Genomic DNA, 24,165 nt, shown 5'->3' on the forward strand with positions numbered 1-24,165 from the left:
CCGAAGGATGAGCATTCCCGAGAGCTCTCTGGTTTTACGACTTGTCCACCTTTGACATCTACCGGTCACCAACCTCTGCACGCTCGGCTGAACACGGAAACGGTCGTCCTCCCGGACTCGCGAGAATGCCAAAGGTTTCCTGATTGCCGTCGTGAGTTTTGAGAATTTCGATGTCAAACCCCTGTATCACTGTCTAGAAGCTCGACTTATCAGAGTGATTGTATCAATATGATGATATAATTTTATTGCACATGTTTTCTTACAATAGTCCACGTCATCAGCTTATGCACAATCAATGGACAGCTCCCTTATTTGGATGATACATTGCGCGTTTATATGAAGAGTTCTTCGGTGACTTCCTTCGTGGCGGGCAGTGTGAGTCGTAGTGGCGATAAGACTACGGAGGCATCACTGGCACAATCTGAAGAAGATGAAAGGCTTTATATCATCGGATTCGTGGGAGAATGTTCAATGATCTGTCATACGCGTTTTCGGATGCCTTCGCATGCATACCTGATACCAGTGTGCTTAGCGAGGCCATGCTGAGATCTCCTTCATTCTCGAAAACCTTGACGGTGTCTTTCGGGGATAGTACATCAGAAATATCGATCGTCACCGGATTGACTGAGGAATTCGTGTGATTTGAACATTCCAAGTGCACAAAAATCTCGGGAAGGCTTTCACAAGTACACCATTATATCAGGGATCAGGATGGAGATGCTATGAATGCCGTTAAGGAGGAACCCTGCGAGTTCCCGGGGAGTCTATCGCCTGTATCGCAGACGAGAGTCCACGATTCGGGTTCAAAGCATGGGTCGAACTAGATGAGCGTTCTCTTGGAATAACAGTAGAGGCGTTTACCATCTTTGAAACTCGTGGCTGTCACGGAACTTGCCGTCCTGGGCCTTATCTCGGAGTACACGTGATGATCGTCCTCCTCGACTATTGTGGTGGCAACCTGAATGGCGCCACGATCGAACGTTCGATTATCGTACTCGCCGCCTAGAAGAGACTTCCTACTCATATAATTATCGACGAGGTCGCGGCAATGAGAATTAGTCCGGCTCCATCCACAAATATTGATAGGTCGCGGCGACATTGCGACGCGGAAAATTGGTTTATACGCACCCTCCGATCGATACACAGCAATGCTGTCCCATGTAAGGCTGCTCGCGTTATTGCTCGAGCACATGGTTATTGTTGCGGGAATGGTCTCTGGGAACTGATGTTTCTTCAGCCAAAACAACACTGCTATGACACCAACTCCTGGAAGAAATAATCGCGATCACTCTCGGCGATGGACTCTTCGGGGAGCGAGATCGAGTTCAACGAGGGGGAATCGAAGCAGATAATAGGCAAAGGCTTGGACTAGGATCATCCAATCAGATAATTATAACATAACACTGATGAAAGAAGGTACCCTGACCGTCGATCTCTTACCGACGGCAGCTATCGAGAAAGCAGAAACAATGATGAGAACAGGGAAGAATCCAAGAGACATCTCGGTTCAAGTGATCGCAAGTGCACCCTGCATTGAACAAGTGAATCGGCCTCCTGGAAAGACATACCTCTTCTTCAAACCTTTTGAAGGAGTGCCACTGTAAGATAAGGGTCGTGCTGAACGCACCCGGAGATGCTTGTGAATGGACTTGTCTCAAGATGGAACTGGAAGACTCGACCTGCAAGCAAGTCGAGACCGCTGCATGGCTGGCATGCGCAGAGTTCCTTCAATGGTTGACTACATTGTCATCTAAGGATCGTCTCCCTTGTCAGAATAGCGTCACGTCATTACTAATCCTAATCATTGATTACGGGAGGCTAGCAGCAACCCTTTTTAGGCTAATAACGGCGAGAAGTTGGACGCTAGGAGAATCCAACTCGGGATTGATAATTATTTTTTCCGCGACGGTAAAAACTGCCTCAGAAACAGAATTGTTCCGGAAGAATCACATGAATGGTGCGGTTCCAAGGTTGCTATCGAGAAGGTCTCGTAAATAGCGATCCGAGGAATTCTCGAGAAAAAGATTCAAGCCGGACTGAGTTGTGGAAAGTTCCGAGTCGGCGCGAGGAACTCCCGCGGAACTCACAGCTGGATGTTCGGCCGGCGGAGTGGCGTCGTATGCAAGTCCTCATTCTGACAGACGAGAATGACAGCGCTCGGAACAACACACTAGCACATCTATCCTCGTCAAACCGCTGGAGCTCTTCATTGGAGGCACACGGGAACACACTCCAAAGTCAGAATTCCGCACGTTCAAAAGTTGTTTTGGAGTTGGGCGACCCTATGCCCAGTCGCTCGCCTATAGCTGGCAGACTAACTGCCTGACTGTTGGTCGGCCGGCCTGCCCGCCCAACTTGCCAACTGACTGACTTAGAGAACAACACACACGCTCGTCGATTGGTACGGCCTAGAAACAGGTACTTTTAGCAGCCTGGTGGCCTCTCTGCAAAGCGCTGCCTTTCGTTGTGTCGACTGGCAGAGCGAGCGATCACTCCAAAACAAACTCCATGAATCAAGCGGTGGCATTGTTCTCGACCATGAGACAAGCCTTACTGGGGAATGAGTCCCCTCGAAACTCCATTGTCAAGACCTGGGAGACCGGGTCTGGGAGAAACGGGACACAGAGCTCGTGAAAAATCTCTCCGAACGGCAAGACGGTCGGGTTCTTAGCGCCTCCAGCATTTTATCAGCAAGAAGCGGAATGCTGCTTCGACGCCGCGCTACTGGATCCCGGCTTCTTCCGGATCGAGCCCGAGTTCTACAGAATATTCCGGCGGAAAAAAACAGGTGCGTGTCTCTACCATGATTCTCGAGGCGTTCGGCTGAGCCTGGTGACATGAGCCACCCTCAAATATCGTCTCCAGGGCCTGCCTGGCGAGAGGATCGACCCGTACAAGGACCTTGATGAACACGAATGCTATGGTCATCGAAACGGTTGAGCGAGCAAAGTTTCCATGAGTGACGAACATCAACTATTGTTCGGATCCAGCTGTCGACTGGAGAGCCTGAATCGTAACAAGTTAGGAGTTCTTTGATTTCAGGATCTTCTCTCCGAACCGCGAGAGTTCGAAGACCGGGGAACAACGCAGGAGCAGACAAGACCGGCTCGATTCAGTTTGCCGGCGCCGCAATCACAATAAACATATGGAAAATCTCTCTACGGGATGATTTCTCTAAATTCGATAAGCCGACCTGCATGGATGGAATTCCCTCCGGTGAGCTCCAAACCAGCGTAAAGAGAGCACAAGGTCACGTAGGTACTGTATCCGACTTCGAGTGAAGAAAGATCAAAAAAGCAGCGAGGTCACACCGTGATCTGGCAGGGCATGCGGTCTACGGAACGAGCTCACTGCTCGATTTTGGGGAAATCCGCGCTAGGAAGAAAACATCCCGATAATTCTCACGCATCTCAGATAAAGGGTTTAGACGAGCCGTTAGGGATTTGCTTGCTTAGTGCTCCGTGGCTTCAAACTTAGCCCTAGGTTTTGGCGCTCATTCCAGCGTGGAAACCGAGATTGCCTCCAAGGATTGTGATCGATAATCGCAGGCGGAGCTGATTCGATCATGGAGCATCAGTCGGATCGATGCATAGTTCGGGTGAGGAATGTTGGTATACCGCTCTTGAACTCTTTCCCGGCGCTCATTCCGAATAACCAAGTCACTTCTCGGCTGTCAAACTTCTCCGTCCCTCCTCCAGCGGCGGTTCCCTAGGCGTGCGGCTGCGAAGCTGACTTTAAAAGACTGCGAATTGAATGCAAGACCACCGAAGGCGGCTTGTTCGTCCCCACTGATATTCGGCATTTTTTTTGCTAAAATTTATCCGGAGTTCATTGACCCTTCGATAATCTGACGTGACTATGCGTGCCTGCAGGGGACAACACCCGTCGAACAGTCGCGCGGATGAATAGGTCGCTCAAGGTCTAGGGTTTTTCTCCTTGGGGAGGTGGATGGATGGATGTGAATCATTCAGATAAACTAGTAGAGTGGAAACTTCATTCAGGAACTTCTCCACGTAAAGACAGCACTGCTTGAAGGAAATCACCTCAATGTGTCCGGACAAATGCTGAATCCCCGCATGTTTCTGACGAAGATTGGGCCAATCAGAAGAGAATTCCGAATTTCTCCAAAACAAATCTAATTCCTCGAGCAATAGGAGCTCCCGAGACAAGCAGCCATTGATCAGAGTCGGGAAAAAAGAAATCGAGGTACAGTTGAGCAGCCAACTTTTACAGAAAACCGCCCGTTCCATTTTCCGATCGCTCAGGCTTTGGGGAAAAGTAGTGTTAGGCGACTAAAAAGCTGTGCCATGTCTCGGACATAAGTGTTGGGGATGACGCTAGTTCGAAACCTCCTCTTGGTACCTATCAGATGAAAAGTATTGGGACTGACCTTTACTCCCGAAAGCTGAACTGCCGTCTGAGCGAATGGCCTCGTCACGATTTTTCCGAAGTTCCCCCGTAGGTTCGAGACGGTCCACCAAATCGCTACAGAACGACTCGCAGGGAGATCCTGGGACTTGACCAACTTCTGCGCATCCCAAGTTTTGCAGCCCTGTCGAAAACGTGCCGCGGTAGTCGATGGAGTTTGAAGTCTGATACGATGGAATCGGGCTTCGCCGCTGCCATGAGTCAACAGGAAGCTTTCCGTGACCAGACCCGATCGCGTAGTGAGCTGAACTTCATTGCAGGGAAAAGGAAAAAACGTGAATCAGTCAACAGAAATTTCAGTTCAAGCGTCATCCGCTCGTCTTTACGATGACATAGATACATATGTGGAGAGTGAGCTCTATTCTTCCGAGATTTCTTCTTGTTTTGATCGTCGCACAGTATGACGGCAACCTTCGGAATGTTTCAAGGCCGTCGAGATTATTATATATATTCCACCCGATTGTGAGTTTCACTGAGGAATCATCGTGGGCAGCGATCTCTTTCGACGGCACTTTGCCTCTGCCGCATTCATCCTTCACCGAACGAGAGAATTCCGCAGCTCGCGAACCAGCTTTGAAGAAAAGCTCGAGCGATATCTACGTGCCTCGAATGAGCTCTAGATCGGGCCGTCTGTAATAACACCAGAGGCTGCGGTGTTGAGAGTAGAAGCGACCGAATAAGACATCGGTACAATCTACCTTAGGCGCATCTCCACGCGGAGCTCGTGTTGGCTTTTTTTCTGGCTAGACGCCCGTGTTCATCGAAGTTCCAGTCCCTCAATGCTCCCTTCGGCTACAGAGAACTCATATATCCTACTCCATAGAGCTCGTGAACTCCATGATTGCTCCGCATGTTTCGTCGGGATTGAGAAATGGGGCGCCTGGGGTCCCGGCATGAAATTTTATGGGCGTTCAGCGGACGATGAGAATATCACTTCAGCGGAGGCGAGACTCTTCCACTCGGCAGTTCGCGTCGGGAAAATGCAGCGAGAGAGTTGTGGGCTCAACGAGAGACAACGAACCCAGTCAATATTTCGGAAATTCGAAACGATCATCCGGGGAGGAGTTTTCCCCTGGAGCATACTGGATCCCTATCCCCTTAGCCCACTGTAAGCGGCATCAGGTCTCCTCGAGGGAAAATGGTTCCTCTGTTGGGATTGAAATGATTGTCCACTGCATGGCTTATCCCGATATATCCGGTTGAGGATAGGACCAGGTTCCGCATATTTCTGACGACCGCTGAGGGCTTACTCCCGCTCCGGGAAGTCCTGCTGGGAATTCCTCTGTGCTCCCAGGAAGAGACCTTTCATCGAAAATGAGCGGAAATGCGTTTGTCTGATGCAAGGCTTAAGGCTTCTCTGCGATCTCGTCGTCACGAAATTTCCGGTTAGAAAGTTTTACGATTTCCTTGTCCACGTGAATCTCAGAAAGCGAATGGTCAAAGAATGGATCATCGGTCGTGCGTCTGTTGACTCCGAACGACGAATGCCCGAGGCTCGATCCTACTGCGAAGGCGGGAAGGGGGGGGAAGTTGCGTTGACGAAGAAGCGCCGAGACATTCCCAACGTCCTCTCGAATCAAGTCTTCCGGACGGAGTGGAAGCAACACCTTCAGCTGTCTGGAGTATTCTGAATCCATCGACTGACGCACTGTCTCAGCCTCAGGGGGTGTTCGCGCGCATGAGACTAAAAGGTTCTGTTCTCGCGCGTTTAGGTCGACTACCGATCGTCGTCTGAACAGGTCATCTCCGTCTCCAGGCCCCAAAGAGCACCGGGAGCCGATCGGGAGATGCCATTTTCGACAATATCGGGACAATTGTGAGCCCTAATCGAGCGGATCCATCATTCGATAATCAACATTTTTGACGCTTCGGAATCCAACAATCGCTTCCGCGTACGGTTGGCGTCTCTCGCCAAGTTCTCAGGGCGGGGAAGGGTGAAGTCACGAAGACTGAAACGTGGGAAAACTGAAGGATCGACGGCTGGTCGGAGAGATTTTCGCGCGGACGGTTTCTTACGAAGACGCCCGGGTGGCGCCACTGTCGAGCCTAAGCGCGAAACCATCAGAATCATCGTAGCTGAGCGAGCAAGATGGCGTCTACCATTGTTTAGCCATTTTCGTGCTGTGGGTGACTGCGGAAGTGCTGAGAGTGCTCTGCTGTTGGCTGCTTGCCTTCCATCAAAGTGCGTTGTTGTTCAATCAGCCTGAGGAAGTCTGTTATCCGAGTTTCGAGTGTGTTCAGTGCAAGCCGTCGCCGTACCGAGCGACGCAAGTGGTCAGAATCTCCTCGTCGTCATCGTCGGGTCGGTTGCGAGTGTGAAGATCATCGCGAGCGAGTGATCATCGTTCCTTCGGAAATTCCCTCGGAAATTTCCCGCTAGCGACGTCGTCGTCGGTATCGCTGCCGCGTTCAACGTACGACCGCGCAAACCTCAAGTCGTGAGCCTCGTTCGAACGAACAGCGGCCACGACAGCAGCTCGAATCCATTATTCTCCTACCACGAACGTAGTCGTTGTCGCCAACCAGCCAGCCAGCAAGTCGTCGTCGGCCCGTTGAGCAGCCAGCGAGAGACACGAGACAGCGGCCGCCTACAGAAAAAGCAAGCGAGTTAGCAGCATGGCCGACCAACTCACCGAGGAACAGATTGCCGAATTCAAAGAGGCTTTCAGTCTCTTCGACAAGGACGGTGATGGCACCATTACGACGAAAGAACTAGGCACGGTTATGCGGTCGCTCGGCCAAAATCCCACCGAGGCCGAGCTGCAGGACATGATCAACGAGGTCGATGCCGACGGTTCCGGGACGATAGATTTCCCCGAGTTCCTGACGATGATGGCGCGTAAAATGAAGGATACCGATTCCGAGGAGGAAATCCGGGAGGCATTCAGAGTATTCGACAAAGACGGCAACGGATTCATCTCGGCCGCCGAGCTTAGGCACGTTATGACCAATCTGGGCGAGAAGCTCACCGACGAGGAGGTCGACGAGATGATTCGAGAAGCCGATATCGACGGGGACGGTCAAGTGAATTACGAGGAGTTCGTCACAATGATGACTTCGAAGTAAATCGCGGTAGCATCAGCAGCGGCAGTAGCAGCAAACGTTTCGGCGCACTCAGAACCTCTCGGCTGAGAACCTCAAATTCAAGGCGCGGCGAGATTCCACCGATGCATGGCTGCAGTGCAGGTGTTGACTCCGTCGCTGGCTGCCACTGTCGCCACCGCTGCAGCTGCTGCTGCTCCTTCTACTGCTGTCGGCGATGATGATGATGGTGATGATGATGATTCTACTGAGGATTCCGATTTTGAGGTTGACGACGAAGATGACGACAATATCAACACTGTAGTTGCTGAATGCCTGTGTACTGAGGTGGACGGAGGTTTAGGTAATATAATCCTTCCGCGAGGAGACCACCACCATTATCACCACCGACAATGGCAAAATGGCAACAACAGAAAACAACATCAACAACACTACCACCACCATCTGCAACATGATTGTCGTCTATGAACGCTATGATCTTAGGTAAAGGAGAATCCTCGATTTCTATCTTTTATTTCGATTACTATCCTAACTCTGATTATTTCTCTGGAAAAGCAAAGCGGAATGCGCGGATAATGTGGTGAAGCCGAAGCCGATAGTGGCAAGGAGGAGGCTGATGATGATGATTATCACGATGACCGTCAATGTGACGTCTACTGTTAAAAATGACGTCTGGATAAGATTCATCAACCACCGTATTCGGAAGTACAGTGGTCATTAAAATCGCCTCTCCTCCGTCGGCGGAGGAAGAAGAGCGAAGCATGAGGAACGATGACTCGAAAGGAATTGAGCCTGTCCTGAACCCGGTGTCAAGAGTGGAGTCGTTTTTCGAATATATATAAGGGTCACTCACATGCAGGCTTCTCGCTTCATTTTTTCACTGAGATATATGAACCCCTCCCGGGTCCTGATGATTGCAATGATATTTGCTAGGCCGACAAAAATTCCATAACACTTTCGGGATCACAGCGGACTAACCCAGTCGACCTTCCTCGCCGCTTACCTCAGTCCGACGCGTGATCAGATCAAAATTGTCGTCTCTTGACTCGAGCGTCCTGGACATGAAATTGAGTGCAACTGATTCGTATTGAGGAAGCGCTTGTGAATGGTGCGAAGGAGAATGCTGGAAGAATCTCCGATGGACTCTGGTCGACTTGACAGAAGTCCTCACGGCTGATGGAGTCGCTGATGATCCTTTACGCCCTTCTGACTGAATATTCTTCAAGTTGGCATTCAATCAAGCTCTTCATTTGATCAGTCATCGATAATCATGTCGTATGTGAAATAGCGCCGCATAGAACGATCGTAAAGAGGATTCGGAAGAGCTCTTGTTGTCGCGGCACGTCGTCCAACGATGACGACGACGTCGACGGTTGACGCTGCTGCTTCTATTCCATGATCTACTCGCCCCGGTCTGAAAGAAAATTGTATAAAGCGGGCTGCCCTTAGCTGTTCGGCCTGTAGAGACTAATCCTCGTTGCTGCTGCTGTTGTTGTCGTTGCTATTGTCAGTCACCAGTTCCAGTTCTCTATTCAAACGATATATAACCTGTTTCCAATTTCACAAGCCACCCGGTTTTACTAAACAGTCAGGCTATTCACCCGGTACTGTCTTCCTATGATGACGACATATCCCACCGCGATCTACCAGCGCCAGAGTCACCTCGCAGACAGCGTGGGCTCATGTCCTGAGAATATCTTCCAGCAATCAACGATTCAATCGAGGAACGTCCATCGATCAATCAATACATCAATCGAGCGGTCCGCGGCCGCCGGAGAACTAAGAAGAATGTTCCGCTAGCTGCGGGCTTGGGACCGGCTCGGGGAATCTCAGGAAAGCAGGTTCGGGACGAAGGAATTCCCTGTTGCTCTCCCGTTTTTTCCGTCTGGGTCTGTCGGTGCGAATTCTCGGGTGGCCCCTGTCGGCATAATGTCTTGAAGATCTGTTCCCCTGATTCTGAGCGAATCTCTGCTGATTGCTCACATCCTACGGCTACGATCTGCCAACCACTTGATCTGGTCAATACGAAGAAATTTCCGTAGAGGCGATTTCCAGTGTTTGGAGGACAAACTCCGCGGAACGCCTTCCTCTCGCTGCCGGTAATTGTCTCCGAATTTTAGTCAATCGTCGGCGCTCTAGTTCGAATCGGCGGCGATCGGATCTCATGGGCGAAGGTCGTTCGTCCGTAGATGGATGGATGAGTGGTGTGGATGATTGGATGGTCGACGGCTCGGTCGCTTTCGTTCTGAGTTCCTCCAGATTGGCTGTCTGCTCCGCGGAGCGACTGCAAAACTCGACTCGCTTATCCATCGTCGATTTGGGAGAATCACATCCGGCGATAATTCAGCTGGAGTCAGGGGACAAGCGGGAGGCCGTCCAAAACAAAGTGCGTAAAAGCGGATCGAAGTCGCCTGATCCCAAGCAAGCGTTCCGCCACGTTCTACTCGTCGTCGTTGACAACTGGGATTTGTTAGTCTCGAGGATCGAATCGATCATCAACGGTTCACGTTCCAATTATGGGTCGTTTTCGAGGGGAAGCGATCCGAAAGGAGATACCTCCAGGTCGTCGACCACAATCGTCAACGATTTTTGATTTCTTCTTTTACCTATTTAAGCAACTCTCTGAGAAATTCAAAGCCGCTAGGTACTAGGAAGCTAGATACGTAGCTCAAGTCTCTTCCGGCTGCATCGTCTCCGTTGCGATGCAAAATCTGATGTAAATAAATTCTTTAAAACTACCGACACGAGTCGTTACTTCCTCCGGTCTGTGCGCCAATTTCCGTAAGTGATAGCTGAGAGGAAATCCCATCCACGGTGGCTCCTCATCACAAGCAAAATAGTTGCCAGGCTTGCTCCGCAATCCTCAAGTTCAGGAACTTCTGATTGCCAAAATTACTTCACGAGCCCCTTCTCGCTGCCCCTTCTCGAATTCCGCCAAGACATTCGAACTCGCCTCTAAGCTAGCCTTTCCGAGTTTTTAGTCCCTCGGACCGAGCTCGGGAATACCGTTCTCTCTCCGACGACTCGACGCAGGATTCGTAATCAATAGTCTCCATCCCTACAATCTTGTTTTGAAACCTATGACTAGCCGTCTCGAGCAGCTCCTTCGGATGAATGACAAAGAACATCAAATCGTTCGAAAACAGTCAGCAGTGTGGCCCAGCAGAGAAGGAGGGCCGAGCTCTGAAGCGAGAAGTAAAGAAGAGTAAGGCTCGAAGCCGCGAGGGCTGCGGCGGCGGCTGCTGCAAGAAACACAGTCGTTGGCCTGCGACACCAGAACGTATTCCCTGCTCGGTCTGAAATTTGTTCAAGACTCGATGATAATGAGTCTCCTGCCGCCGTCCGGGACAAATCCTCTCGCTAAGCACATTGAATAGCGGGCAATGCATGCTCTAGTTAGGTGAATCGGGTGTCCGGCATTGATCGGGTCGGCTTTATTTTCGCTTCCACTGCTTTCATGGAATCGTGGATATCGAGATGGGTAATTAGGGTTCTTGGACGGAATCCCGCGCATTGCGCTCTCCATCGCAGCTCAGGGAGTTGTTTCCTCCTGGGTACAGCGGCGGAAGAAAAATTAAGAGCCGTTCCACGATGGCAGTTTATCGCTATATTTCTTAATCGTCTCTAATGGGATCATTAAATTACTATCTGGAGGCTGCCATCGTCCAGGCTGCGAGTCGCTGAGCTTAGGATCAATGTCTGTTTTTGTTTTCGAAAATCTTCCAGAGTGGGCGAAGGGTATTAGTCGTGCTGATTAATTATCGGGATCAGCTGAACTAGAAGAGCGATTTGAGGGAGTTACACTTTGCGCTCGAATGAGAATTCCTCAACAATTACATCATGCGGTCCATGCTGTTTTCAAAATGGGACTACACGCTCGGAGTTTTTCATTGAGCCCGCAGCTCTCGCTGTATACCCACCCGGTATCGGAAGGACTGGTCTATGTACAGAAATAATAATAATCAGATGAGTGTACAGAGAGTGATCGATGAAAACAGATCGATAATTTCAACCGTCGCTCGGAGAGCTGAACCCGCAGATACGGATCGCTTTTCCTGTCAACACCATGCAATGGCTAGAAGCGGAAGGTGCACTGGAAACGCTCGCACGCCGCGCCGGATGGAGCCCGTCGAGCGAGCGCTGCTCGTGTGCCTTTCCGGATTGGGAAATCCAGCGTTTCCTTTAACACTCCGGAGCGACGATTGTCTGCGGTAGGCCAATGTCGAGGCTACATGACGAGTGCGATGAACGAAATAATTACCCTGGGTCTGGAAAGGGACCCATTTCAGATCGAGATCACTAGAACCCTGGTCATTATGATTTCTGATACGATGAAGATACGGCGATGATACGATTGAAGATTCTAATGCGATCCTGCGGCTTTCCTCAGAATCCATTTCTGGGATCCGACCGCTCCCATCCTGCGATTCTAAGCTCGATTTCCATAAGCCACATGAAGCTGAGCGAGCGTGAGTCAACGGCGACATTCCATTCAAGTTCGTCCAACGACGACTGTGATTCCATTTGGGGTTTGGTATTCTGGCGAGAAAACCGTAGCTCAGATTAAACCAGTTTCACATAGCATAGCATCCCTGATGCTAGTGATAATCGCCCTTGTTGTCGCTTATGCTGTCGACGATGACGGCGGAAGGCAGGCTGACTGGCGGAAGTGCAGGCGGGTTCGAGCGTGCGTGAGCATCAAGTTTGCTTGAATTTTCGTCATTGACTCCGTCCGGGTCCGAGCGTCGGCGGCGTTGAAGGTCGCACCCAGTTCCTCCACAAGCAACGAGTACGTGGATCATCGACTCAGGCGACCGAAAGGGCTGGATCGACCAAATTGAGTCTACGATTCCCATTATACCCATCCGGCCTTTTTCCTAGCTTCGGTCCTTACAATCTGCCCCACTCGCAACATTATTGGATGCCATTGTTGTTCTTGTTACGTCGCCTTCGTCTTCGTCGTGATCGTCTCCGCCGGCGTCAGGTCAGGATGCTCTGCCCTGGGTACTTGAACAACGTTTGACTCGCACCAATAACGGAAGGCAATCAGGAAAATTGAGAGACAGCCCCACCCAAAAGCAGGTTGATATTCGACAGACAGAAAGACAGGCCAAGAAGCTAGCAGCCAACGAACTGACTGTGCAGAGTGTGAGTGCGTGCCCGAGAGTGTGTTATGTCCTACTCGGTCTCGCTCTCAGTTCAAGCCTGTGGTAGTGGCCGTTGCTCAAAGGAACAGTTCGAATAGAGGAACTACACAGAACAGGCTAGAATCGGCAGCGGCGGCGGCAGCAGCAGCAGCAGCTTTTGAAGCCATAGCGGCCACGATGGGTTATGCCGAGAGGGCTGAGCGCGAGACAAAACCGCTCGGAATCCGTGTACTAGAAGCAAAAGAAGCAACAGTGGTGACGATGCCGGTGGTGGCGGCTGCAGCAGAGACTCTTTCTTCTGATCCTCTCTCTGTGTTTTGGCCCTCCTCTTACTCAAGACAGGTTGCTCAGGCCGGTACTTCGACGGCGGCAAGCTCTCTTGCAACTTGTTCCCCTCGCGGCAAAACGACCGAACTTAACGACTCGCTCCGAATCACGAGCCTGTATCCTGTGAGGTCCGGCGTTCAGGATGGGCCGGCCTTGCGACCGGGGCTCCGATGAATCATGCGAAACTATATCTTGATGATGTTCTCGTTTCAAGGATTTCCGTTTCCGTCATCGAATGAAAAGGGAAGTCTTCCGAGCCTCCGGAATAAGTTCGAAAACCCAGAGGCTCGTAGATTGTTCTGCTCGATCCCTCCGACGGACAATGAATCAAGAGCACTCCAAAGAGCTTCCCGGTTATGTTTCACATCGCATACGATTCTTCTCGATAATGGCCGGCGAGAATATACTGAGGCTCTCTGGGCCGTGCGGTGACACTGCACAACTCGTTCGACGTTTTGCATTTCTCGATATTCGTGTCGACAGAGGCGTGGCAAGGCCTGACGATGCCCAGGGTGGAACCTGGACTCGCTGCCCTACGAATCTCGGTCTGTCAGACCTAGAAGCATCCTTCTAATTCCTCTCTCGGCTGAATCTTTGCTGAGCGATCAAACATGGGAAATGCCGACGCCCTCAGATCGTAGATGCCGGGAGCAGCGAATCAACTCATGTACCTTTCAACCCCCTTATCGTTCGAACTCGGCATAATTTTCGTGGTCGGAATGAGTTCGTGAAGTAATGTCGTACACGAGCTGAGATCTGTCGATTTTGTTTTCGAATTCTTTCTGCGGCGATGTTCCATTGTCGCTCGAAGGCTAATTGTGCACTCCATCGACGTCGAGAGCCACGGAGACAACTATGCTCGGAACGATGGCCGACGGAGGCAACAGCGGAGCCGATCATTATTACCCAGAATGTTCGAACGATCAGTCGCCTCATCTATATTCGATTACGCGCTCGGTCTCCACTATGCTCGTCGAGCTCAATCGCGAGCCTCACTCTCATCATGTTGCTTTATCTCTGCTTTTACTGCTGTCCTCAAGCCCGAAAATGCTCTCGCTTCGTGGGAGGCTATGACGGGCATAATGGAGCGCCCTTGCAATGGTCCTGCACACAAACGATATGTATATCTCTCGGCTCTGTTGACCTTCAGGAAAATCTGACGCATGCGGTCGCGGCGGTGATTCCGTGATCACGCCTCTGCCGCTGTACGGGAGAATCCTCCGATACATTCAAGCTCCCTCTGAATGCAACGACGATCTGTTCTATGGTGCGGAGCGACACGCCTGGCGAGGAGCGATTGGGTGTTAGTTACCCAAAGGTTAGCGGAGCGATGAAGACACCGATGAACTTCTCGTCTGAATTCCTCCTTATCACGACCCGGTCGTCTTTTTCCTCCCTTGAGGTGTCAGCCGCCGCCGGCGTAATTTCAGGTCCTGAGGCAGGTGGATCCATTGTCCTTCCGCAATAGGCGTAGTCCGGGCTCTCTTAAATGCATCAGCCGCTCCAGCGGCCTGGATGGTGGCCTTACAGCATGGGTGTGTCCCAGACAGGCCACGACTACCACCCCTGAGGGAGCCGCGACTACATTGAGAGAGGACGACAACGCCGGTCGCGCCGCTACGCAGAGCTCGGTAAAGGATCCATTTCTAAGCAAACAATACATCGGAGAATTCCGCGGCGCTTACTGATTTCGTACGAAATTTCCTCCGGGCCCTATCCGGTCGGATGTGTCCCAGAAAGGCAGCGTCTGCGAGGTGAACGATACATCGCGGGCCCCACCTACCGAGGGGACTCTGACGCTGAACGCAGAACGTACCGAGATGACCCGTTTGGCCGCCGCGCCGTCGCCAACAGCGACGATGGGCTGTTTGAGGAGCTCTCATTCCAAATGTGGGTGAGGATGTTGCTGCAGCTACTACTTCTCGACGACCACGACGGCTACGACCACAGCCCCTACCCCTTCCCCGAGCAGCTAAACGGTCTCAAGGCCACTCCGGATTAGAAGGAGGACGTCGGTCGGCGCCAGGGACAACAACGACCAAAACGAGGGCTCGACTACGAAGAGGGAGTCTTCGTTCTCTTGGAGCTTATTAATGTCGACGATGTGAGCCGTCGCTTTCACTTTAGAGAACGCTTCCACCTGTCAGACATCGACGGGCTGAGTGGCAGGATGAATCTCGACTGTGCATATTCTTCCCTGGATGTCGCTAATGGTGGATTCAGTGGAAATCCCAATCACCAGCGAAAGGTCATGCCTCGCAGAATAGTTGTAGCTCCCGGACCTCGCCCAGACCGGTCGGAAATACTTCGGCTGCCTCGCTTTCTACGAGCCGTGTGAGGTCTAAGGCAAAAGAAATTGACGGAAAGAATTCGGATGATGAGCCGGCGAAAGGAGGCTGTCACTCGATTGCGATATTCCTCCGCCCCGACTGAGAGTCAGAATATATATGTGCATCCTCTTCTGTCTCCCTCCGAGAGTTTTGGGAGCTGTCAAAGTAGACGGTGGCCTGATTGAATTTCAGTTGGCGATGATGGGGAGATTCGTTCCGGACCGAAGGCCGTGATCGTGAGGCATGGAACTCACGTTTCGATGATCTACTGCAGCCTGGAACATGATCTGTTTCCGAATCTGAAACCATCTAGGTCATAGCTCCGATCATTATTTTCTTAATCATGATTGGATTTGATTTTCCCTGGTGCTCTGACGGCAGGAACTCCTCGGGAACTTCAAGCGATCACAATTCGGGCTCGAGACGGACTGGGCCGCAGACTACGGCGGGAGCATAGATCGACTCGAGTGCCGCATTCCCGCAAGCTTGACAAGATCTGATGCCCAGCGAACTTCTTTTGAAGGAGTCAGATGAACTAGATTCCTGAGGAACCGACGCATCGCAGCGGGTTTGGCTGACGGCGTTTCGGCCAAAAAAGCGGCCAAGCGAGCTGTCGGAAGAAGAAGCAAACAAGCAGCGCGTGAGACTCAAACTTCACGGCAAATGGTGATGGCCTCTGTGAGCCGAAACCACGCCCGAGTTTATTCATGAGGCAGTTTCAGTCGAACTCACTCCAGAGCCCCAGGCTCTGTCGGGGAGCAAGCAAGCCGTCCGGTAAACATCAAGCCAGCGCGCGTACCAGATCCCTGCTCGTCAAGGGCCGTGATCCGTCTAGACTTGACCGATGCTCAGCACTCAGATCGTCCGGAGCTGTCCTGGTCTCTCTGACACAGAGCTCACGCTCGGATAGCGAAATTCGGCTCTGCAAAGACCGGAAATCAGCGAATCTTCCGGGATTCTGAGTAGCGTGCCCATTCGGCGTCGGCGACTTCCTTACTAATCGCTCATTATCCAACCGATATCCGTCTCACCTCATCTGGCGATGGGCGCCCCCAAAGAGGTACGATACAGGGAGAGATTTATCTCCCTCGATCGTGATGAACGAGCAAGATTATTGCTCGAGCTCAGAAGTACATACGTCCGTTGATTTGTGCTTCCGTGAATGAATTCGCTCGGTGGAGGCTTATGATCTCAAGGAAGTATCCCGAAAAGGTCGGAGGCCGTCCGCTCAACGTTGACAAGGAATGCATTCACTTGCTCCGTCTATCGAGCGAGCTTGATCTTCCATTATCAATGCCGCTGCTTTTTGACAATCGATTTATTTGTAATTCATTGAGCGCAACGATCCAGTAGCATTCATGTACATATGTATGTTCGCACAGTGGAGCTAAAAGCTACACGTGTCGCCGCTCATTCTCTTACCCAAGGGGTTGCAGTACAAGGCGATGCATCGAAGAGTTTCGAACGTCTAGCGTTGTCTTTGCCGCGTCACCGATTGACACGTAACCCTCTGGTGCGGCGGTGAGGGTTCGCAAGCGCTGCGGATCCAAAAATGCTTGCTTCTTGCTCGCAGCGGCAGCTTCTTCGGACTTCCCTACCGATCGGTCAACATTAGGTGCTGACCTGATGCTATGCGAACTCGGGAGCCCGATGTTCAGTCATCGTATTCCATTGTCGAGGAGCTTCGTGCGGATCGCCATTGTCGACGTCTCTTTGGACTTCAGGCCTTCACGGCAATTCACTTGACGCGCGTATCATTCACTTAGCCAGCGAGCGAGCGATCGACCGAGCAAACGATTGAGTGCCATCGAATCAAGCGCGTCGGCACTCAGTGTCCGGATCGGCGGTGAAGTTCATTCGAGCGACGCTCAGCTGAATTGAAAGTACTTCCAATAGGAGCGATAGACTTCCCGAATAGAGCCGCCCTTGCTGCTCTTCGTTCCCATCACTTCCCGCTGGATGAACGGAACTCTCCAGGCTCAATCTGCTGCCGTTCACGAGCGCCCTTCGAAGAAAAATGCCGCACTCCGCATTACTCATCATTAGAGCTCGGAAGTTCAGGCACTCAAAAATCTCAGAAATGGCAGGCGGAAAGGCACTGAAAGCCCACGAAAAAGGCACCGAAACTACCTAGGCAAAATAGGCGTTATAGGCAGGGAAACAAACGCATCGAAGCGTCCATCAGTGTCGTATTGTGAGAATTTCAGGTGGTAACATGGATTCCCATCGGTGAGTAATCGACGCCGATCCGATACGAGCATTTTCCAAGGACGAATTTTTTTTGCGCGCTCTGGCGGAGCATCGGAACTTGTCGAGAGCAAGATGTGCTCCCGGACACTAGGTTCGCCGACCTCATCTCATCACCGTTCTCAAAAAGAAACCCTCAGTTTCCCCCGAAATACTCGGGATTCGGCCCATCAGAAGCTCGAAAAGGCACTCTAGGCACAACAAAATGAAACAGGCATTTCACATCAAAAAATGCCGAAAAAAGCAGATATAGGCATTTAAGGCATAATGCCTGAGCTTCCGAGCTCTACTCATCATTCATCATTACAGATCGATGCGATCAAAACGATCTCGAAGACGGGGACATCCTGAACACTCCTTCGGAAGTTCCAGAATCTCGTAGCCAAATAAACAGATGGACTTCGCTTCGCTGAGCTCCCACGAATGTCAGAAAAACATTGTTTCCATCTCACACCATCCCGACCATTCTTACTCTATTGCAAAACTCATCGGATAAGAAGGGGAGCGCTGGATTCCCGATTCCACGCCGCGCCGGTGGAGGCTTTCTGATTGTGGAGAAAATTGCGCGTTTAATGTCGAATGTTATCCATGCTCTTATCTGGATTCCCTTCTCAGTCCTTTGGCGTGGTCCTCGTGCTTGTTTGCCGCGGGAGACTGAATCATACTTGGCCTAGCTGTTCTTCAGTATTGACGCGAGCTCTTGAGGAGGAAGTGTTTATTTCTGCTCGTTCTCGTCGGCGTCTGAATTTCTTGGCATGAGACCGTAATGGCGGCGAGAAATCGGAGCCGGCCCCGTGACCGAGCGAGGAGGGCGGGAACATTCCACGTTTTGCTCTGCGAGACGGAATGATTTTAATCCAGGTTTTGACAACTTTGTACGATCGTATCAGTCCCTTGATTTTATCTGAATCCCAACGCGAGATTCAGATCGATTCCGACATTCCTTGACACGTGGAATTTGCAGCAGGGACTCTTCGGAAGACGCAGAATATTCAATCCAAAATGAGAGAAAGGAGGGAGACCTCTGTTTTTTCTTCCGCGGTACGCATCTGATTGACGTCAGAGATCAGGAATTCCTCCGTTGGCTGACGCTACGAAGAAGCGCCCAGTTTATTGTGCCGGTCGTGCGGTGGATCCTCTGGCTGGGCGTATTTTTTATATGAATTTTCTGCTTAGGAACATTTTCACCAGAAGTTTCCATCATCTGCTTCCACAGGAAAATTGTTTCACATTTCGCAGACGTCATCGTATGTACGGTCAGGGGGAATATTGGGAGTCACACATTTCTCCCCTCCGAGCGCAAATATCGCGCTGTGACTCAGCTCGAATGCACCTCCGATTTGTCATCGAGAGATTCGGCCAACCCCCTTGATTCTCGTCGGAGCATTTTCCACTGGGAGTGCCCTCATGGTCTTTCATCGCATCCATATGCCGATGGTGCTCGAAATCCGCTCGGGAGTCCGATCACGATGATATTGAATGCAAATATTACCGTTCCGAGAAATATACCCCCGGCTCATGCTCCGAGAGCCTGAGACATTCCTCTGGGCCTCGTGGTTCCAAGTGGACCGAGAGCTCAACCAATCAATGTAGTATTACTTCATTCGTCCACGGAAGCGCAGAAATGATAATCCTTGAAGAACGGAATTGCAGCTGAGGTGAAAAGACCGTCTTCGCTCACGATAGTCTTTTGCTCGCTGAGGCTCGCTGGGTTTAATCCGTGAGGTAGCTTGGTGACGTCGATCAGGAGCTTTCTCTTCGTGCTACGGGTCTAGCGACCTCGTTTCTCGTTACCTGTCCGCCGCTCTTCGATTACTCGTGACGGTTTGGTACCGCATCCCCGAATCCTGGATGCCCGAATCGGTAGCACATCGGCTCTAAACCTAACCGGAATGGGGCCTAGGTTTAGGTCGCCTCATGGTCATATTTCTCCCGTTTTTTCCCCTGACCTAACCTCTCGGAATCGGGCATGTCGGAATCGGGCATCCGGGACGGTACAAAGTTCAGCATGGTTCTCGTCGATTAAGCCAGGTGTCCTCTGGAATCGATCTACATCGCTGTCCTATTCAGAGCTGTCAGTGTTACGGACCGACACTTATACCCCTCAGTGTGCGTCAGTCGGAGGATCATGACAATGGACGGAACGAAAGACTATCACATCAAGATTTATCTGGATCAATAACTTCATATACGCAAGCGCTACCAGAATTCGGAGGAGTGTTCTGGATCCCGATTTCATATCCTTCTGTACCCGTAGAAAGATACGAAACTCTCGCGTAAATAATTTAATATATACCATGCTCAGAATACAGAAACTTCTCCACAACATTAGATTCTGACGTCAACTCATGGAGGAAATGGGCGCCGCGCCGTGACGCGAAGGATCTTGTGATTAATTGTTTCGGATGCAAGGGAACGTCTCTCCACTTCCGATTCCGACTCGTGACGTTTCCGACGTCAGGGCCAACCCTATGACGCATCTTGTGCTCACAGTTTCGCCGCCGCAAGTCTCGACAGCGCCAGCTGCTCCCAAATCGGCCTTCATCGCATTGAACGGACATGAACGAAAGCGAGTCAGCTGTCGTTCGCTCACTCAGTCAGTCGGCGGCTGGCCGTTGGGCTCATTGCCGGCGGGGTCCCACTAAGCCAGGCTCAACTTGCGTAGTCTTGTCTGCCCGGGCTTGTTGTTTCGACTGGTCTGATGGCTCCTCAGCGCGCCACTACAGTCATCTGTGGCTGTTGCCGCCGCCGCCGCCGCTGCCATCACTCGGAGCATACAGCGACCAGTGGTGAGGAACGAGATCCGCGTACCGGTCTGTCACTCATTGTCACTTTGTCGGTGTCTAGGAGAGGATACGTGCCCGTGCTTCCGTAATTTTCGTTTCGCCTTCGGGGAGGCAGCTCCCTCCGAACACTCCAAGATGACGATGGACTCGAACAAGCGTGGCTTCCTGGACGGATCAGTGCATCGTCCGCGCACGCAGGACCGCGCCGAAGATGATCAGGATTTCCTAGTCCGAGTTCGAGGTAGGAAGAACTACGAAATACTCAGACGCATAGCGGAAGGGCTCCAGATCCGAAGTCAGTGCCGACCGTCGTCGGGCCAGCCCAGCAAGAATTGCAACAAAAGAACGCACCAAAGACTGCAGTGAAAAATCAGGAATAAGACCGTCATTATTTATCGTTCCTCGAGCTGCGAGGACCATCATCAAGCTCGGTTCGACTCGAACGAATGTAATATATGGAGGAGACGTCCAGAGAAATAAAAGCTCTCCGGTTTTTCAGATTATTCATTTCTTCTGTCTAAGGGAGTGGGTACCTCAGAGTATTTGCGCAGAGAGTGGAAAAAGAGGAGAAAGATTGGACCGTTTGATTCAAGCTTTCGGATGTCCGAAACGGCCAACTTTTTCGGGACTTCTCGAATCATCGGCGGAGAGCACGTCCGTTGTAGGGGCTCGACATGCAACCACGCGATTCGTATTCATCCTCTACGCACTTCTCCCATCCTACTGTTGGGTAAATCCAGGGACAAGCGGAACCTGGGATCTTTCATTTAGCGCCCGGAATCGCGATTCGCTCCATTCTCATTCTGCCATTATCCTCTGTGAAGTGCTACCAGTGTTGGATGCTTCTCAGCGGCCTGCGCTCTCGAAAACCGGCTCTGGGACTGGTCAGCATACCGCTCGCCCGTGCGGTCTCCATTCCCCCAGAGTCCTGCGGTATGACTCGAGAGCAGCGAGTCGCGGAAATCAGGCGGGGCCGGAGCGTTTTGAGCAGCGGCTAGCGTTTTAAGTAGCTTGGAGAAGGAACCCACCCGGATTGTTGCGAGGAAAGAAGACAGCCAAAAATACGGAGAAACTTCTCAAGTCGGAGAGCCCAATCCTTGCAAGAGGAGGATTGACCAGGTCTCAAGAATTCTGTCGTCGCTTGTGATAATCATCGATGAGCGCGAGGGATCCTGTCTCCCTAGTTGTCCTGTTTTTCTCTGAGATCATGGCTGGAGAGATCATGGCATTCTCAAATATCTGAATATTGAATGACTTCTCCGCGAGGATCTACATACGTTTCGCATTACATTCACTTTCATGTATATGGATGAGAGCATCCGCGACCAACGTCGGAGGGCTCTCGGGGAGTACTCATATGGAGCTCGATCGCTCCCCGTTTCCTCCATAAGTCTCGAGCCTTGGATGGTGCTCTCGGGACACTCGATGGATATGCGCCCAGCAGTCTTCCGTGGAATCGCCGATCGCGCATTTTATTGGAGAGTCGATGCACAACATCACTACATTGGTCGATGATCCGACATGGAGCAGAAACCGAAGGCTCGACCTTTTCTACTGGGTCGAGAAACCTTGACAGCCTTTCTAATACTTTGGAGAATGCTTATGAAGAAGTTCATTGCAATAACCGCTGAGAGAAAGAACAGGAGCGGCGAATCTCTAACGGAGATCACATCTGCCGTAGCTTCCGACCGTGCTATACGTACACCGTTTGGCCCATGTCGGATCGTCGGCCCCATTCGAATAGGCTCCTTCACCCGCAGGACTCGCGTCTCCGATTATTTTCGCCATTCTGTGGATTGCTCCCGGCTCGCTCTTTCTGGTCCTGACGGAGAACTCCAGAGCTGTTTGTTCCGAATTCATCGAGGCTTCTATTCGCCCCATCATGGTCACATCCAAAGGAGCTCCATACAATCTGTCCGGTTGGGTTGGTTTTTCGAAAGGCTCCGATGTCGCAGATTTCGGCATGAATCAGAGAGATGGGACTGCGAACATCCCTTCCGACCCCTCGGTCCGGGAAAAGGTGCGTCGAATCGGCTCGTTCGATTTCACTCCTTTGGGCCACTCATCTCTTTATGGCCCTAAGGAGCCGGTTGTCGACCCAGGCTCCTGATCTGGCGCTTCTCAACGTTACATCGTCTTGTTTCCGACTGTCGTCAGCCTCGCATGCTGAGGCGGATACGACGCTTGCTTTCCGACTCTTCAGGAGACAAAGGGTCGGAGAGAGCCTCCCGCAGGCCAGCGAGCTGTTTCGAGCTCGGGGCTATTTTGAGGTGAAAAATAAAATCAAGCTCCGTGAGCGAAGAGGTAGCCATGGCTGCTAAATTGAGGTCTTCAGCCTGAAGAGGTCTATCGAACGATGTCAGCGCATTGCGAATCGACACGATATCATGTCAGACACTGAGTCGAATGTTGGAGGATGTGAGAAGATTCACCGTGAGCGGACAGCAAATTAGGATATTGCGCTAAGATTCTCTTTGCGCGATGCTTCGTGAAGTCCGAAGGCAGCTCCATCCCCACCCCGGTACCCGCTACGTTCCGGTGGGTGTTCGCGAGAGAAAGTCCAGTCAATGTCCCCTCTCGAATGCCGGAGACTTTTCGCAGGAATCTCGATTTATAGCGATTCAGCGATCGTAATCCGCATCGGAATTCGCGAGCCCTTCGCTGGTATCCGATCCCAGCGATGCCGATGGCGCAACTCTCCATTGAGAATATGGTGCCTAGCTCTGGCCCTAGCGGTGACTGACTTCACGCTCCTCCGCATCCCAAATACATAATATTTGTGTCCTGTTTGATCATTATGATGAGTTATAATAATAAAATCACAAATGAGATGAAGGTGAATTCTGTGTGAATACTTATCTATTCGGAGAGTTGCCGAGAGGTTCCGTGAAGTCTGATCATGCGCGACGCCGACGGCACCCGGATCTCGCGGAGGAACTCCGCCCATGACGGGGCAGGAAATTCTCGGGAATAAGCTGCCAAGTCACGCCTTTGGATGAAGCTTCATACCCCATTCGCCAAGGTCTCTATGGGATCTTCTGGTTGATGGGCCTGTGAATTTCGAACCACAAGGAGTTGTGGGGACGAAGACAAATACTCCAGGTCGCGCCTCACGGGAGTATTAAAGACCAAACCCATATGTATATCCAGTATCCACCATCTAGGAGGGTGATGCGTGTGAGGCAAAGAAGTTCGGCATACACCGCGTCGATCGCGCCCGGACCTTGCAGAAATTTTTAACCTGATTCAAGACGGAGGAAGCTCAGAAAATTAGCGTTACGCACTAAGTCTTAGAAAAGCATCGTCGCTCCTCAGTCAGGTTCCTTCCGAATGATTGATCCCCAATCGATCTGAAGCATATGAAGCCTCCTCGTGACAATAAGTTCCGGTCCAAATGTGAGAGAACGAGAGCTCTATTTCTGCCTCAATCGACATTTTTTATTGAACGTGTGTTTTTACGCTGGGGGATATAGAGTGAGTCCGAAATGATGATGATTCCACTTGAGCTTTTCCTCGATGGAAGAGTGGATGGATCAGACTGCGAGCAAGACCTCCGATTCCTCATTCCAGAAGGGATGGGAGAGGTCTGGTGTCCCCGAGCTTACTGCAATCTCTGGTGGACCTGTTTCGGACCATTCTTCTCTTTATGGTCACGCGGAGTCGCTCGCCGGCCTTGGCTCCGGATCTGGAGATCTTCCACGTTGCGTTCGCTCCTCTCCGACTGTTTTCTGCCCCGCATGCTGACGCGGATACGACGATTGCTCTCTGATTCCTCTGCTGAGCGAGGACCGAAGAGAGTTTTCCGCAGGAGAGCGAGCTGTTTAGTGTTTGAGACCATTGTACGATGAATGCGGAACT

The 24,165-nt window shown here is 51.4% G+C and overlaps 2 protein-coding genes across 2 annotated transcripts; one reads left to right on the forward strand and one right to left on the reverse strand.

Annotated features, from left to right (window-relative positions):
* Nucleotides 1-234: 234 nt before the first annotated feature.
* LOC100901832 (uncharacterized) lies at nt 235-2,497 on the reverse strand. The gene is made up of 6 exons (XM_003743753.2): nt 2,088-2,497; nt 1,441-1,554; nt 1,129-1,266; nt 862-1,002; nt 514-624; nt 235-421 (listed from the first exon to the last, which is right to left on the reverse strand). Exons 2-6 carry the CDS (start codon nt 1,499-1,501, stop codon nt 333-335), a joined length of 540 nt encoding a protein of 179 aa, XP_003743801.1. The 5' UTR covers nt 1,502-1,554; nt 2,088-2,497; the 3' UTR covers nt 235-332.
* Nucleotides 2,498-6,546: 4,049 nt separating this feature from the next.
* LOC100900981 (calmodulin) lies at nt 6,547-8,958 on the forward strand. Its single transcript, XM_018639721.1, has one exon. It carries the CDS (start codon nt 7,045-7,047, stop codon nt 7,492-7,494), a length of 450 nt encoding a protein of 149 aa, XP_018495237.1. The 5' UTR covers nt 6,547-7,044; the 3' UTR covers nt 7,495-8,958.
* The last annotated feature ends 15,207 nt before the right edge of the window (nt 8,959-24,165 follow it).

The sequence above is a fragment of the Galendromus occidentalis genome, unplaced genomic scaffold (genome assembly GCF_000255335.2).
Source record: "Galendromus occidentalis unplaced genomic scaffold, Mocc_1.1 scf7180000077451, whole genome shotgun sequence".
Lineage (NCBI taxonomy): Eukaryota > Metazoa > Arthropoda > Arachnida > Mesostigmata > Phytoseiidae > Galendromus > Galendromus occidentalis.